Below are 18,855 nucleotides of genomic sequence, written 5' to 3'. Positions count from 1 at the left end.
AGGTGAAGACCTCCCTTTTAAAGAAACATTTTAATAGCTGGTGCCACTAAACCTCAGCTTGTATTTTATTTGCATTGTATTTTAATTGATGTTGTAATTAATTTTATCATGGGTTTATCTTCTAATTGTGAGCCTCCCAGAAGTGTGATGGCACAATAGGTAGCATACAAATGTTTTAAATAAATAAATAAATAAAGGAATGGGTGTAACTCAGCACTTGATTGCTCTGATTGATTGTACACCTTTATCATGCACAAGAAGCTATTGTTAGGACAGATTATGGAGAAACAGAATGTTTTCCATAATTATTTAAAGTGTTATCTGTGTGTTCCTTTAAATGTTGGTAAGTTTCAAAAAAGCAAGGGGGGAGTAAAAGAGGGGGATGAGTGGATGAGGTGATTCATTGGTGACTGAGAGGGTATGGGTGGAACTCAGAAGTGTGTGAAAAGAGATGAGAGAGAAAAGTCAGACAGTTGTGGTCTGTCAGTAGTTACGGTTAGTTGGAATCAGACTAATTGCAGAATCTGAAGAGTCTCATATAGTGTTGTGAAAACTATTTAGAATTCATAAGCACAAAGGGAAGGAAGTAGAATACTTGGAGGACATATTAGTGTCAAGGGAGAGATAAAACTTAATATTGTCAAGTATTATAAGGGTGTGAGAGATAGAAGCTGGCATAAACCTGAGTGCAGGATTGAAAGGAGGATCTGCATGTGAGGAGTGTTTGTGAAGGGAAAGAGTGATATACCTCAGTCAGAAGTTATTATACATTGTTCCACTCTCCAAGGAAATAAGTTACTGAACATCTTGGAACCAACATGTTTCTTGTACAAATAAAGTCTTCTTTTGCTTATTGTTAACTCAGCATCGTAAGTTTTTGAATATCAACACTGCATCCTCAGGATCACATAATCCAATGACAGAGCCTTATAGTTTGGGCACAATATTGAGGGAGAGATTAATTAATAAGATTCAAATTAAATTCCTGGTGGCAGCATTACATATACAGAGAAGGAGATAGAAATATCAAAGAAAGTTATATGCAAACAAAATATAGGAGTGTACTTGTGACAGTTTCTTACAGGCAAAGGTGTTGGACAAGGGTGTATTTTATCTCCCTATATGTTTAATCTGTATGCAGAATATATTTTAAGAAAAGATGATTAGAATCAGAGGAAGAAGGAAAGAAAATTGGTGGAAGGCACATCACTAATTGAAGATTTGCCAGTGATATGATATAACTGGCAGAGAGCAACAATGAATTGAAGTAACTCTTGAAAGTGAAAGAAGAAAGGGCAAATGCAGAACTGCAGCTGAATATTAAGCAAACACAAATCATGACCACAGAAGAATTACATTTTTACTGTCAGCACTGAAGAAACTGATATTGTTAAAGGTTTTGCATATCTTGGCTCAGTCATTCAATTCAAATGAAGACTGCAGTCAAGAGATTAGAAGGCTCAGACCTGAAAGGGCAACAGTGATGGAACTATAAAAATACAGTTGAATGTAAAGGGTGTTTCACTGGAGACTCTGATGAAGATCATCCACATTATTGTATTCCCAATCACTATGCATGGGTGCTGGACAGTGAAGACAACTAACAGGAAGAAAAATGATGAGTTCAAAACATGCTGCTGGAGGAGAGCTTTGTAAACACCCTAGACTGACAGAAAAACAAATGAGTGGATTTTAGATCAAATCAGGCCAGAATTTCCCTGAAAGCAAAAATGACAAAACTAAAGATGTCATACTTTGGGCATATCTTGAGAAGGTAAAATTCCAAAAAGATTATTTTTCTTAATAGCACAGTTTGAGTCATTATACTCTGAACTAAACATCAAGAACGTTCATTTTTAAATGTATACTTTGTGAAAAATGAACATCTAACAATGAATCTTTGATATTTTAAAAAGATATTGGCTTGGATTCATCAAACTGAACTGAACTGCAAGGTCTTTCCACCCACCATCCAGAGAAACCTATCCAGAGGATAAGCAGACATTTGGTGTTATCCAGTGTAATAAGAGGTAGAGGATGACAGATAAAAGTTAGAGGAAATGGTGGATCTTTTCTTCTAATGTCTTGTCTTTGATCCCACAAGGGTATTTTTGGCTAGATGAATGCAGAACTTTATTTTGTTTTCTGATCCTTGATGACACTTTAAAATTTACAGTGGAAGCTTCTAAATAGCACAGGTTGCCCAAATGAGAACTTCCAGCAGTTACTTTTTAGCACTCAAAATAATAATTCTTCAGAATCTCAAATAGTTATAGGATACAATGAGTCATGTGGGGACTTCTAGAGCATTGAATAGTTCCAGGTGACTATTTAGAAAACACGCTTAAACAAGATAAACACAAAGACCACCGCTATTTTAAAAAGAAAAATATGGTCTTTTTGCATTACTGACATTTAGCATGCTGACTTTCCCATTATTTCAATAAACAAAGGAAGGCTTTCTATCCCTGCTCCCATCTCAGATCTAACTATCTAACTGGCCTAACAGGCTGCTTAAGTACCTCCAAAAACAAAACAAAACAAAGCTTGTGTTTTGATCAAAGTAATATTTGCATCTTTATCAATTATATGCACATTTCTTCTACAAACATATAACATTGTTATTAACTTTATCTGATCATTTTTATTCTTCATATGTTATTTTTAATTAAATTTGAATTTATCTAAAACGTGCTATTTTCTGCTAAATGATTATAGCAGAAAACAAGGGTACTAGAAACACTTACCTTTTGTGGGTTTTTAATAAACAAATATTAGTTATTACACAAGTCCTTATATAGTTAGAATAAATGTCCTGGTTTGTTTTCAAAGAAATCAATTACCACCAAGGCATCACTAAGCATGTGGGGAGGGGGTGGCAAGGACAGCATCAGTCTGATTCATTCTGTCATCATCGTTCTGATATATAATCCAATGTTTAGCCTCATCAGAAACTTCTTTTTAATGAACTCAGAAAATGTTAGACTTTAGAAGCACCAGCAGAACAAAATCATGTAACAGTTCCTTTATATGATTTTAAAGACCCTTGCAGTACAAGCCTATACATACATATTCAAATGAAGCCTCACTGAGGCCAGTGGGACCTGTGGGCAGACAAATGTAGATAGTCACATACTTAAATGGGATTAAACCCCACTGAAGTAAATGGAGTTTTCTACTGAGTATACAGGCATCAAACTAAACTAATTTTGACTTCCAACAAAAATATATTTTCAGATAAACCACTGATGTAAAATTTATTAGGTCTAGAGGCCTATACTGCTTTCTCTACCTCCACCCCAAATCATAGAAGCAATGAAGATAGTACATATTTATATTTTCTACAAATGCTGCCAGATCTTATTTTAATATGAAAGTTACTGGTGACACTGAAGAGGCTGTGTAACAAGCTTTCTTTTCAAATGAAATAGAAGCAAAAGATTCAGAGAAATTAATATGCTTCCAGCCTTTGTCCTATTCCACAGGTAAACGCATTGCCTCAAGGGATGCCATACAGTAATTCAGTACTTAAGAATAAAATAAACTCACTAACCTGTTCCCCTGGGAAGAAAAGTAGAACTCGTTTCCAAACCAACAGAAAACATCTGCTCATTTTCTGTATTTTTTGAAAGAATGGGATCTTCTGAGGCTGAGATTTCCTTGGATGAAGCACCGATTTGAAGAAGGGCATTCTGTGTTTTCTTTTTTTCTTTCTTTAACATATTAACTAAGATATCTACAGTTTATTATAAGGAAAGTTTCTGCAGTTATTCAGTGAGAGTTTACTTCTGCCTAAAGATTTACCAGATCCAACAGAGCAATCTGATTGCCACCAGGTTCCCGAGAGTGCAAAATAAGGTTCCTAAGAGAGCAATCCCATTGCCACCAAGCAGTATCATGGACAAAAGATTTTTCCAATTACCAGTTCCTAGCTGATATCAGGAAATCACTGTGGATCTAATCTTGGATGCCCCCTCTTCACAGGCAGTGCAGAAAGAACTGTGCCAGTTAGTTCTTTGAGGCCATAAGAACTTTCAGGGACACGTGGTGGGGGTTTGAAGGGCACGCTGGAGGGCAGGGAGGAAAGGAGACTGCCACCACTGAAATGCAATGTATCATGGTGGTGCCTCAGCCTCCTTCACTCCCATGCTGACATGCCGCACTTAGCCCAACTCAGTCAACTGCTTTACAGAGCAAGAAAGTCAGAGGTGATCTTTGCCTCTGCACTCCTCCCACCATGCATAAGATACCCATAATCATCTGAGATTGGAGGGTTACAGGCATCCTCATAAGACTATGTTCCATGAGAAAAATACGGCACAATCCTACAGCTGGAGAATGCTACGATTGTAGTACTTTTTTCTGTCTAAACATACATAGGAGTGTAGCCTTAATTTTCAGAATTTCCAGTTTTAAAATATATAACTGAATAAACGCTGATATAGTACTGACATGAGTTTTCCCAGCCTGCTGAAGAATCCTGTGGAGAAAGACCACAGGGAAGTATGGTGCGCAGAAGTACAATTTTAAATGGCTATAATATGCAAGATTGCAGCATTACACTGCACAGCACATATGCCCAAGTGCTTTCACTTTTACAAATATACTCATGGACCAAAAAGTACAGAAATTCCAAGCAAATTAATAAAAGGTGTTTTTTTAAAGGAAATTAACTGAAATACATGAGCTCTCTTGGAGAGAAAGAAAGAATAATGTTATAAGCACAGTAGGTCAAACAACTGAATGAAATGCATATCAAGGCACAACTAATTAGGATATATTTTGTAGACGGATTTATATCGCACCCTTTAAGCAAATTCAATTACATGCCCAAATATATTAATATGTTAAGTGTCTGATATAGATCATGTTTAGTTCCTTTTTTAGCCACCGAGATCTGTCCAGATAATTTGGGTTTGGTTACTCTAGGCCAGGGCTGGTAAACACATTTTTTGTTCAGGACTGAATTCAAATTTGAGTCTCTGGGGGCACATGCCAACAGCAAAAGCCTGAAGGCATAGGGAGTGGGACCAGTAACAAAGTGGGCTAGACCAAGGAAAAGTGAGCAGAGCACATGCTACCCACACACCAAGTTGTACATTTTCCCACAGGTCAATTCTATGCATATCTATCCTGCAGTAAATCAAGTGCAACAGCTTTCAGGGTTGCATTGGGTTTCTTGTGCCCAAGGCTGAGCACAAGAAACCCAATGCAACGATGTTTAGGCAGGCCAAGTACAGCTTAATTCTAAGAATTGAAAGTATTTGCAGTTTAAAAGCCTTCAAATCACAGCTATCATTGATAAAAGGGGGGGGGGAGTGTGTGTGTGTGTGTGGGGGGGGTTCCAGCACAGAGATGGGGAAGAAGATTTGGAAGCTGCCTCAGGCAAACTGAGGTATCTCCATGGGCCAAATCTGTTCTATGGCCAGTAGGTTTTCCATCCCTGCTCTAGGCCTCTCATCTTTCAAGAACCTCCTGTACACCCATACACTCCACAAATCCTCACCCCAACAAACAAGCAAGCAAGCGGCAATCAGTGGGTCCTCTTTTGTTTTGGATTGGGTCCCCTTCCCTTTTAATTACATTTTTGTGACTTATCTTGCTAATCATTACAAGAACTCTGTAAAGTATTATAGTAATATATTTCATAGTGGTAAAGGGAGCCCTATACAGAATGGAGCTTACAGAATGCCATCAGTTTGCACGGATAGGAACAAATTTAAAACTGAACTGAACAACTAATTCTCTGAACAGAAATAAAACTACACCATTTTCCATTATTTAAAACACACTATTAAAATGCACTATTTTCCATTACTTTTAAAAAAGAAAATTATATCTGCCCCAACATAAATAGTTTTAAACCTAGTAAGACATTCTCAACAAACCTATCAAGCAGTCATGTGGATGGGGAAAATGGCTGAAAACAACAATGACAAAAGAAATCCTTCCTTCATTTTTATTTGAACTTTATTTAATTGAAACTTCCTTCATTTTAATTATTTTTTCATAAACTCCCAAGCCCTACAGAACACACAAACAAACCTTCTCCAAACCTGCTGTGGAGCTGCAGTTTCTTCCTTCTCAGTTATATGGAAGCCATCTATCCTTAGAAAAGAGTCTTTTCCAGAAAAAATAAATCAAGCACTAAATGCATTGCAATGTGGATGGACTATTTTGTGCTGGGTGTGAAGGAAAAGAAGTGTCTCCCTCCACGGCTGGCGCAGAATCTAAGAATGAAAGCTTTTGCGGATCAGATGTGGAGCCTCTGAGGCCCACATGTGGCGCATTGGTCTGAAGTTCCCCATACCTGATATAGATATTTTATGCCAAATGTTTGGACAATACTTTCATATTTTATTAATGTTTAGAAAGAGTCAGACTTATAATGGTGGAATACAGTTTGATTTGTCTAACTTAACTATACTGGGACTCTTTGGTTTGTATAATGTGTATAAGCATTAAACAAAAAAATAGTTAATGTCCTAAAATAGTCCTGTTTCAAGGTTATCATAAAATTCTTCTTCATTCAGAAAAATGATCATGCTGCTATGGGTTACAATTCTATCAAACAACTGAAATAATAGACTTTTCAATAACTTATTAAAACTACAGTGAATTATTCATTTCCTGTAAATTAATGGAAAAGGCAGTACAATCTGAAAAGCTCTCATACTGAATATAAATTCATATGTATTCTAAATAAAAAATCCAGTAACATTTCATTGAGCTAAAAAATAACAATTACAGGAAATACAACTTTTTGGAAGGCAATAAATAGTTCTTTATATAGCAGCACTATTTTCCATTACCTAAAAAAACCTGCTTTACATAAGGTTTCCAGAAATTTGGATTCGGGTCAGAACTAACTAAACTACATCCAGGAGTTTAAACTAGCTTAGAATCAGGGAATAATAGCAAACCTTGAAGTTTGACCTTTAAAAAAGTGGCAGCAAACATGTAATTTTAAGCATGAAATCATCAATAGAAAAAATCATATAACAAACAATACTTCCAAATAAACTAAAATCTCATTTCAGAAAGGATACTGATTTCATTGTCCCGTTGCAGCAGAAGATCCTTCAGCTTCTTTAATTCTTCATTTCCAACTAAACTATTATCACTTTTGTCTCCAGGAACATCTAATGCAAGCAGATTGTTGCCAGGAAGCTGCTTCTCATTTACTAATCTCTATTAAACAGAACAAAAACTATTATGGGCTCTTTAATTCAAGATGCTATTAATTGTAGTCTATATTTATTTTTAATAAGAAGGGGATTCTACAAATTTCTTTAACCTACATTAAAAAATGATACCCTTGTAGATTGTTGCAGTGAGTGACCTGATGGCCCTCCCACCTGCATTCTCTCTCTCCCTCATTCCAGAATGTTTGTCTTTGACTTGATTATGACATTGTTTTCCTTAAGCATGATTTCCCCTAAAATGCAGTTTGTCATTCTTATATTTTAAATTCTCTGCCTCTCCTCATTCATCTCAGCCTTTACTTCTTCAAACTTTGTTTCACACCAACTCCTTTTACTAAACCCACTTCTTTCTATCCCTCTTCATGTCTTGTCCTAAACTAGTAGTGTTAAACTGTTGCACCTTTAGCCTATTTTGTTTTGTGAGTCTTTCTTTCTTTTTATTCTTTGGTGGTGCAGTTGCTTCTATGGCACATCTTAGGTGGGGCAGCAACCACCAGTTGAAGGTCAAAGTCCTAAATTACTTTGTTCACTAACATCATCCACTTTTTCTTGCAAAACTTTCATACACACTCCCATCTGTTTAAAACTCCTTCTCAAAGATTTTCCCATCTTCCTTTGTTGAATTAGCATCACTTCCTTGTGGGGCTTTCAGTTAACTTTCATCTTACTCTTTATCCTTGGCCTTATCAAGTATTTTCCCTGCACCTTAATTTTGTCATTATCATAAACATTCAAGCCATGACCAGTGCTATCTTCATGTTCTGTACAACTCTTTAGCATCTGACAATCCTATAAATATATTGAAAAGATAATATTTATAATAGTAAGTTATACTAATATTATAATAGATATGTAACAATAGCTTAGATGCTAAACAATAATTTATACTATTTCTGCAAGACAACCAAGAAGCAAAATGATGGATTGGTATGCATGTAATGTTCAAGGCTTAATAAGCCAAATTTATCCTTGCTCCCTGACACAGGATAGGGCAATATGGCAAGCCACTCTGCAGAATAAGATGTTAAAAGGTTGCTTTGTAGAAATGTACACTTGTTGAGAAACACAAAGTAGAAATTCCAGAAAGCAACATTGCAACACATTGCAAAATCATTTTTGAAACAGTTCAAAAAAATGAGAGTGTGAATCTCCAAAGGATTCTTAGTAGCAGAAACTGAGTTTTTCAAATGTGGATGACATACATAGGTGCACAATCTGTGACTCCCCACTCCTGCAAAGATCCAGCTGAAAGACATGTTTTTGGAGGATACTTGCTCAATTCTGCCACCCTTCCAAGCAAGATTCCCAGGTTTTGCTTTGTTTTGTTTTGGGGGGTGGAATCCTACATCCAAACTGTCCCTTCTATTTTGCCATTGACCCTAAATTCCTGGGACCTCAGGCAGTGGCAAAACTTAAGAGGAAATTCCATTGTGTGTGTGAAAGTCAGGTTTATTTGACACATTGTACAAACTCCTGTGTCTTCGCTGAGATCCCCCGCCAATGTACAAAATCTACCTCCCATCCTAGCAGCAGGGAAGCATTTTCAAAAGTTGAGGGGGGACAATTATGGATACCTGATCTCCCCACAAAACACAAATTGGGCTGCAGAGTGGGTGAAAAGAGTCCCTTTCTGCCCCGTGTGATCTCAGTTTGCAAGAAGCTGCCTGGTGCTGGCCTATCAAATTTGAAAGGTCTTTGCAGAGGGAGGAGGAAAATACTTGCCTACAGCCCGCGCTAGGCATGGTATAGGGTGGAACACTGCTGCTTTTGCTAGCAAACACCTTCCACGGCCAGTACCTACCCCAGGGCACTCCCTTTTAAACCCCAACTGATCTGCAAATGGGCATTTTGGGGAAAATTTATAAGCACAAATATTTGCAAACGTTACCACAATTTAAAAAATTTAAAAGGGAGTGGTACTGCTGGGGCTGCTCATGGCTACCCAAAACAGGGATTGTGAACATCAGAGGTCACTTTTGTGACCTAAAAAAAAAAAGAAAGAAAGAAAAGAAAAGAAAAGAAAAGAAAAGAAAAGAAAAGAAAAGAAAAGAAAAGCAGTAGTAACATTTAAAAAGGCAAGCTGCAGTGAGACCAAATTGGCTTACAACAGCTCTAGGAAGGGGGGTGCCTTTGCTAGTCATCTCCTAAGGGCTGCTTTGGCACTTCTGGGGTAGCTGGCTATACAGTTCAGTTACTCACTAGCAGCCCAACTGAAACAGCAAGTCTTTCTGCCATTCTTGTTGAGCAGCTGTGTAGAGCTTGTAGCTACTCCCTAGCTTATGTCATTTGAGTTCAAGCAACATGACAAGCCCAGAAATGGCTCTGAAATCCAACAAGCCTTGGTTTGTTGGGCTGACTTCATAGCCACAAAAAAGCCACCCACAGGAAGAAGGGTTCCATCAAAACAGGGAAATCTGTTTGTTTGAGATTGATGGATTTCCTGCCTGTTTCTAATCTGAATATCAGGAACTGACTGAATGGGGTAGCCATTGGACCACGGACATTGGGCTATAAAGCAGATCATGATTTGCTCCTATTTTTTAAACTGCCAATTAAGTATGTACAAATATGCACCTGAAAATATTGTGGATCTAGTGCAAAGTGCAAAAGTGATTGATTTGTGCAAATCAACGGATTCTGAACAAATCATGCTAGAGTCATGCAGTGTTTGAGTGCCTATTTGCACAAATCTGTCTTGGAGGCAAACATCTGTGAGGTGGCTTGACTCAAAACAACACAACCTTCAGTGCCAGTGCAGGGCTAATGAATTAGAATCTAGGGGACTTGAATCATGAACATCTATCAGATTATTTATCCCAGTGGCTTAGCATGTCATGTGATTAATAGGGTGGGTTAGGAATCTTATGAATGAATGAATGAATGAATGAATGAATGAATGAATGAATGAATGGTGGGCCCAGAAGAAACTAGATTCAGTCACAGTTTGCTTAGCCCACTGTTTAAGCTATGGTTTCAAATGTTGATGAGTAAAGGTAAAGGTTTCCCCTTGGCATTAAGTCAAGTCATGCCTGACTCTAGGGGGCGGTGCTCATCTCCGTTTCCTAGCCAAGGGAGCCAGCGCAGACAGTCTCCATGGTCATGTGGATGGCATGACTAAACACCAAAGTGCACAGAATGCTGTTACCTGCCCACCGAAGTGGTACCTTTTTATCTACTTGCATTTGCATGCTTTTGAACTGCAAGGTTGGCAGGAGCTGGGTCGGAGCAACAGGAACTCATCCCATTGTGCAGATTCGAACCGGTGACCTTTCGATCAAGCAGCCCAGCAGCACAGCGGTTTAGACCACCAACATTCCCTGATGTGGGCACTACATGAAACCTAGGGTAGTGTCCAATAAAGACACCCAAAACCATCTAGCCCCACCAATTCCCTTCTGCAAATTGATCCACTATTTGTGGAACAGAAACTTAGGGCTTTCAAGGCAAACTCTGAAGTAAGCTGAAATTTTGTTTTGGAATAAGATAGGCCAGTGGAACATATGTAAGAGTTTCATCAACTTGCCCCAATCCAGAAATGAATGTTTCCACTCATTTCGGGCCTCACTCACAGAAGTGCTAGATTTCCATTCTAGAAGAAGTGAGCACAACTTGTGGAAAGTAACATGCAGCAAAGGCCACTAGTGAAACAGAAGTGACAGTGGGTCCCACTCATGGACTGGATACTGCCCTAAAGTTTTCAAAAAAGAATGACCAAAGTCAAGGTCCAATGAAGTACAAGGAAAAGTGCATGGGCACTTTAAATGGACTTAATAAATGCATGGGCTTAATAAATATTATATCCAAACCAGCCATCTGTCAGAAAAATTTTCTTGAGTATAGTACACAAACAGAAATCAATTCTGAGAAATGTACATTATAATTAGAGCTTCAATTAGGTTCTGATTTGAATCCTCCACTCCTCTCTTCTTTCTCAAGTATGTTTAGAGTTTTTTCACCCCTGCATTCAAGTGTACCTTTAAATGGATGAAGCAGTATTTGATTTTTCGCATATCAGCTCCCACCTCCAGCATGCTCTCAGGATCTACATCTTCCAAAAAACTTTTAATTTGCTCCTCTACCCTAAATACACAAGATAAAAGATTATAAACACCATCCTTTAAGAAAATGTACACTTCTTCAGAAGATAAAAGTGAATATGGATACCAGACTCTGGGTAGGATCCAGCTTCTTTTCTGCCAGTGGGAACATTCCATGGACAGAGTTTTGCTAAAAATGTTCCTGTCTGCAGAAAGGAGGGAATATACGGGATTGCAGTGACACAGGGGAATCAATAAAAATAATTGCTTTCTCCTTTATGCTAGCAGGATGCCTCCACTGGATCTGAAGCCTCCCACACACAGAAAAAGTCCTTCCATCTACAGGTTTTTACAAGCTGTCTACAGGCTGAGTTTTGGACCCAATACACTGAAAGCATCCCTGCTCCTTGTTTCTAATATGACATAACTATGAAAGTTTTCTGTCCAGGTGAACCAATGTAAAAGAAAATGGTAACTTAGCTTACAAATTCATGAAAGTCTGCAAAATTACAAAAAAAAATATGCCTTTAAGACTGGTTACATAACAGATCTACTTAGGTTCTACTTAGTTTCAGACCCACATTCTAACTGTTACGGTACTGAGTTAAAATGTATAATTGTTCAGGAATTACATGAATTTCAAAATGGGAAACTTGGATCAAAAAATCAAGTTTTAAAATGGAGTATTTTCTTGGTGATTTAAAGCAATGCTTTAAAAGAGCCGTGATGTAAGCCCATTTTGACATTCCTCCTTGCCCCTGAAACTCTCGGTGCTACCTGGCACACAGCTTTGCAGGGGTTACAGGGGGATGCAGAAGAAATTGGCAAACCCTGCCTGCCTCCAACAAGAACTTCCACTGGATTAGAGTCCCTTCCACAAATGGAAGGAACCCTTCCATTCATTTCAGGGCATATATGGATCTAGCACATAATAAACCTGTTATGACAGCCAGCATGGCTGATTAAATGGTATAGAAAAAGTTTGATAGACAGACAGACAAACAGACCGACAGACAGACAATGCCTGCCCAAACAGCAATCACTTCTGCAATGTGCTCAAATTCTTGAAAACTTCTGCAGAATATTTATTTCAGAACTGGTGAGCTGTTCCTGAGAATGCCTCTGCATGGGCTTCACTGTTTATCTTTAGTTTAAGAGCAATGCCCAAAGATCGTTCATGGGAGAACCTAAAGCTCTCACTGGGATAACATTGTAAGAGCATTGTCAACCAAATGTGAAAAATCATGAAGTTTTCACCATTTGATATGTCCTCTATGAATTATACTTGGACTGTACAAAAGGTTGGCATTTTCTGGAGGATTGAAATGTTATTCCTGTTTCCACTGCTAGACTGCTGGGGTATAATCATTAAGTATTCTGAATGCTCACTGATTGATTCATGCCTTTTGAATATTGGTTGACCCATGCTCAGGGTGTTTAAGGATAGGTTGGACATGCACATGGTAGGCATGTCATGAGTGGAGACAGCTAGAGACAGGGGTCAGACTAGATGGCCCAGGAGACCACTTCTAACTTGCTCTGTTTCTATGTTTCTATGCTTGTAACATGAAATACAGGTTGCATGTTGCAGGAAATACATGATGCATGTCGTCCATGCATCAACAGAATAGATTCTCTGGAGGTAGTACACTTTCCAGACTAGATGTAACTATGTGGGAAAGAAAGGAAGTCTTCTCTTGCAACCAAAAAGCTACCTATAAATTTCCATATTATTGACAAACTATCCCAAACATTTTAGATACATCACAAAAATTATTTGTGGGCTCCCAGTGAGGATAATATGAAGTTAAAAGCACATAGAAATCCTTACTTGTGATAAACTCCCACTGAACCCAAGTTTTTAAAAACCAGACTGTAAAAAGGGAAGAGGAGAAGACTTAGTCCTGTTTCTATAAGTAATACTCTCGTGATCAGATGTAACAGCAGATCAAAGTTGCTGTAGCCTTTTTGGGAATTCAGTGTTCTCCAATCTACTTTTATCTTGCTGCTCTCTTTTCCTTCATTTTGCTCCCAAATTGGTTTTTAGGATTATGTTTTTTGAAAAAAAAAAAAAAACACAGATTGCTGAGCTTACCTATTGCCAGCTACCTATGCATATAGATTTAAAAACAAAAATACAGAAGGTTGCGAAAACCCTGCTTTACCTGAGAAACTGCCATAAGGCAGAAAAATAAATAATTTTCAAAAGTCTATTCTTCATCAAGAATAATAGTTTAGATTTGAATATGAATAATATTCTGTTGTAGATAGTCAGTGCAAAAATTTCTTTCCCACACAGATTTCCTTATTCAAATCAGAGCAAAATAACACATATCCTTGCTCATGGGGTATATTTTCCTCCCATGAAAAAATGTAGGTCTACTGTAAGAAGGACATTGTCAAAGCCAAATATTTGATATCAAAGTTTCTTATTCTAGAATTGATGAAAACAATTACAGTAACAGGCCATTAAAATATCCCTATTGTGGAGAAGATCTTTCAAGATTGGAAGAAGCAGGAAAAATCTGACAAGTTTTTTTAGAAAATGAAAGTTGTGAGGTAACATGGAACTAATGATGAAGAGCCTTCAGTTTTGCACGTTGTACTGTACCAGTGGACAGGGAAGAAGAGCCATAAGTGAATCACACCTTACAAAGTCAAAAATACAGATAGCATAGCATGAAATATTACCAGCGAATATTTGACATTTCATTTTACCCTTCCTATGTATTTGCACTTAGAATGGACAAACCCTCAGCCAGCACACATACCCACATCTCTTCAATGTTAGAAACATGTAAAAACTTTCCCCTCAGCCTATTGTACTGCTCTAAAGACATCGATGATGATGATGATGATATCCAGCCACCTTTCCTCCCACAAAACTAGGGTACAAAAATTCTGATGAATTTTCATAATCCCCTCCTGATCTTCAGGTGAGGTTTTTGCCCTACCATCACACTATCAACTATGCTGAAAATGTCTGAAAATGTTTTGCAAAGACCAACTCACAATTATAGTTTCAATTATCATGAAATTGAGTCAGACAGCAACAGAAGTGAGAAAAAGAAATATTAAACATTCAAGGTATTAGGGATATACATAATCCCAACATGAATAAAACTAATTTTACAACACAGTACCTATTTTTGTTGCTGAAGCCAACAGATATGTTAAAATATGGAAATATTTAAATTTATTAAATAGTAACCAGATGAGGTGTTAACATACAGAATCTGGATTATTTTATTAATTTTTTCAATATGGATTTAATGGGTTTTAGTTTAAAGAAAAGGTATACAAAAAGGTTTGTGAGTCCCTATAGTAGGGTTTGGAGTAAGGAATCAGGACAGACTCCAGACACCATCCATTTATCAGGGTACTCTAGGACAAAAAAACCCTTAATAAAATGTTATTATTTGGATTACATTTGAAATAAATAATATATATTTTTGAAAACTATAATTTAAGTAGGATCTATTTGATGCAGTATTAGTGCTTCTTACAAGTACACAAGATTTACATTGAAAACATTCAAGAGGAAGGGCTGTGAGACACAGAAGAGACTTCAACTCAGAAAGGAATTTTGGAAGCCCTCAATTTGACCTTATTTATTCATTTATGGCTGCTTTTGCCTTTACCACAGACCTCTGGTATGTTATATCATGTGCAAAAAAGAAGTTAATTTAAATAAGTATGAATCCACATTAGCATCAGCTACAGACTTTATAACACATCAAACAAAAGGCAAACACCCTTAAAACAGTTGCCAGAAAAGCAGTTTTTCTAATACGTTTGAGTATGTAGATGTTTTCACAAATCTGTTGAACAGATAAAGTATTTTAGTATTCTTACTACAATATCAGTTCCTTTCTTTTAAAAAACCCTTTAGTCAACTATCATAGGAAGGGTAAGAGCACAGCAGGGGCATGCTGGAAAGTGCAGGCCTTTTTTCTATCTAAATTTGCATAGTGCTGTGTGAAGGATCAGCAATGCCTCCAGGATGATGGCTCCTTACCAGCAGAAATTAAGTAGCACTGTGCAGCTATTCTGGCTTTTCCCCCCATTAATGAATTTTCAACAGTAAGAAAAAAGATGGAGGAAGCAACAGTAAAACACAGGGGGATTACGAAAGCATAATGATAAAATCTGGAATGCCAGTAAAATTCTGTAAATGGGGAAGGCTATTATTAAAGTCTGATTTGGAAGCACCCACTGTAATTAAAGGGAGCTACCCAAATAATTCCTGTGAGCATCAACAGAAAATCAAGCCTACAGCAAGATAATTTACTGAACAAGAAAAAAAGTATTTCTGTGGATTATTGTTAATGCTAGGCCAATGAAGAGGGTATGGGACACAATAGACAAAAATATGACAAAGGTTAGGAACTGCCACTAAATTAGAGAGCTATGGTTCAACTAATTAAGGGTGCAATCCTACGCATGTTTAGACAGAAAAAAATCCACACAATTCCCAGCATGCCTTAGCCAACTGGGAATTATAGAACCTTTTAAAAAATTAAATGTGTGCCCTAAATATGAATTCCAGTACCCACTTACTTGGGATTAAAACTCAATGAATTTAGTAAGACTTACTTTTCAGTAGTTAAGCATATGACTGTGCTATATTTTTTAAAGAGTTCTCCTGGTGCTAAAGGCAGATTGCAAAGTATCAAATCAGTCAATAATTCCCAGAAATGTTGTAATGCTATAGAATAAAACTCTGCTGATTAATATTTATGAGAAAAATAAAATATTAGTTACTATGCAATGAAAAATATTAATAATGAATAAGTACTGGCCAACTGCTAACTTTCTGAGCAAGAAATTGTTCCTAATCTGTTCCTAATGTTCAATGTAATTATGCGCTACAGCTGTCATCTTTCTGTAACTATTTTAGAGTATGTAGAAACATTCATACTGCTAAATAAAAGCAGTAAAATGATATCAAGAGTTCAAAAAACAGGTTCTATGCAAATCAATGAATATTGTGATAGTAAGTCTTCTTTCTTTACACAGAGCAAAAAGCAGCACATTTCTGCAGAAACATTTTTTGCTTTGTAGATCTTCATATCAGCAATTCTCACTGATGGCTCAAGACATTATAGCAGATCATGAGTCATGCAAAAGAATCACCACAATCCTTGTACAGGATTCAGTGCAGTGCAAGCATTAATGGAGTGCACTGTGTATGTGCATGGATGCACGTATGTGTGCATATGCGTGTATCCATGCTGGGAGAGCAGGTGACATAAATATTTCAAAGACATAAATCTATTGATGGAGCTTCCCAAGAATATGGAGTGGCTTTTAGGCAAGAAATCTTTGTATTTCAGTAAAATACAGCATGAACATGGGGAGCAGGCTCTGATGTCTAAAAATTAGTACATGCTAATCATAATGTAGTATGAATAATTTCAAAATGGTGACTGTTGATTTTTTTTTGCAACATAAGATAATAGTATAATGCCCAAGTACTGAAATATTTTTCACAATGCATAAATTAATACAGGCTACAGATCTCCTTTCCTGTTTTTGGTTTTAATGCATTCAGAAAAATGTATGTTCATAAATCATTTTGCACTGGAAAGTAGAAAAAAATGAAATACTTTTAAATCACACTGTAACATTTTATTGCAATAATATGGTATTGGAAAGTACACCAATGTCATCCAGTTCAATCTCTGGCATGAGGCTAGGTACCTTATTTTCAGTTTGTGACTTCATGCACTGCTTTATGATTATGATTATTTAGCCAAGAAGAAAAACACATCCCACTTAGCTGAAAAAGGATACAGGGCTGTATCTCATGGTTCTATAAGCAGAGTACAGTTTGTGCTAGTTGATCCTTCTCTACCCTTCGTCCACACAATAGCACCCTATACTTTCAAAAACCATCTCCAGAGGAATGGAGAGCTTCTGAACAGAGGGGGCTGTACCATATGAGGCTGCCGGACAAGGGGAAAACCACCCAAAATTAGGCAAAGGAATCTTGGGCCAGCAGCAAGCAATCCCAGATTAAAGGGCTACTGTGAATGTTCATATAGGTACAGACAGTTTTTATTCTAGTCCCAGGTTAGGGCCTTAATAGTCAAAACTAATACTTCAAATACTTCAAGCCAGAAACACACAGGTAATCAGCAATGATAACACAATACTATGGCAATATACTTGGAATGCTACACACTACTCAGTACTCGGGAGGCTGCAATTAGTACAGAACACATTGGTCAGAGCATAGACTAGGTGATATGTATAGAGCATATTACTTAAGTTTGAACTTGATTTCCCTTGAAATTGGACCATATACTGGAGTTTTTTAAATTTTTTCTTAAGATAACACACTACATTAGAAAATCACAATATATCAGTAAAATGGGACAATGCATACCTACCACAGCTACCTATTTAAATACCAGAATCATTTGCCATATAACACAGTGCAACTTTGTTGCTGTATAATGAAACAGAAAAAGGCAGAGAAAGAAAAACCCTGAATAAAACAACAACAAAAAGTGTAAAGGAGCTGATCTTTATCACAGAAGGAAGCCAGAACCCAAAGCCTTGGTAAAATGGCAAGTTAGAACAGGTTAAAGGCCTATGCCAGAGAAGCCCATAAATGCTTGTTAACTAATGATTCATAGTGTTTAACTATTGGCTGCAGCAATCTCAAAACCAGGTTCTTATATTTTTCTGCACTTTTGTAATTGTAATTAGAATTGATTTGAGAGATTTTACTTACAGATAACTGCACACAGCACATTCCTGAAAATATCTCTTGAACTATTAATATGAAGAAAGAAAAGGGAAGCTTTTAAAGAATTCTAGGTATAATTAAGTCCTATTTCTGTAAACACTGATCATTACACTTTGAACAAATTCAAAACAAGACTGACCTTTTAAAATGTCATTTAGGTGCTTTTCTAACATATTTTAAGGTTCCATATTAACTACTTGATTTAGAGCCTAATGCGAGTAGAAGATGTATTAACTTTTTATTTATAGGACTATTTCTAATCCACTTGACAAATCAAAAGTAGTAAGGTAAAGATATTAATAAACTAAAGTGCTAAGCCAGCATTTCCAATGTGGGCCTTAAAGAGTTCCAACTGGCATGGGCTCTGGATGCGTGGGTGCTATGGAACATAGCAGTTTTGATGTGAAATCCTGACTTTCTGGGCAAACTCAAGTTGTTAGTGAGCTCATCTGGAGGAAGAAGAAATACCAACAGCGTCCAAACAAAAAGAGCCTCTCCCTTTTCCTTCTGGCATGTTCCTCATAAAGTATAAAAAGGAAATAAAATCCATTTAAATCCAGCATTAAAAACCCTATAATACAGAAGCCTCTAAGTATACAGTACTATCTTCCTTAGAGACGATACATGTAGCTATTTAATCTGTGTTTTCTCAAATGTGCACAGATGCTCACAACTTATACTAAACAAAGAACTACTAGTTTAAATGAACCTTTAGACAACAGCTGCATCTTAAGGAAGGCTGATAATAGCATCTACAGTCAGTCATTAAAATAGGAAAATTATTTTATGAAGTACTTAGGCTATCACTAAATTCTATTTCAAGTGAAAACTTAAAAAAAAGAGAAACAAATAGCAG

General features: G+C 37.0%; 1 protein-coding gene across 1 annotated transcript in view; it reads right to left on the bottom strand.

Annotated features, from left to right (window-relative positions):
• Window positions 1-18,855, bottom strand: part of KIF6 (kinesin family member 6) — a 203,013-nt gene that overhangs the window by 114,403 nt on the left and 69,755 nt on the right. Inside the window, exons 11-13 of the mRNA XM_044450400.1 lie at window positions 11,180-11,285; window positions 7,050-7,191; window positions 3,554-3,736 (exon numbers count right to left, since the gene is read on the bottom strand). Coding sequence (XP_044306335.1) covers window positions 3,554-3,736; window positions 7,050-7,191; window positions 11,180-11,285 — 431 coding nt within the window. The remainder of the gene's footprint in view (window positions 1-3,553; window positions 3,737-7,049; window positions 7,192-11,179; window positions 11,286-18,855) is intronic.

The sequence above is a fragment of the Varanus komodoensis genome, unplaced genomic scaffold (assembly GCF_004798865.1).
Source record: "Varanus komodoensis strain SLA01 unplaced genomic scaffold, ASM479886v1 scaffold1, whole genome shotgun sequence".
Taxonomy (NCBI): domain Eukaryota; kingdom Metazoa; phylum Chordata; class Lepidosauria; order Squamata; family Varanidae; genus Varanus; species Varanus komodoensis.
The sequence above is the reverse complement of the archived record's forward strand: the minus strand, read 5'-3'. Positions and strand labels throughout refer to the sequence as shown.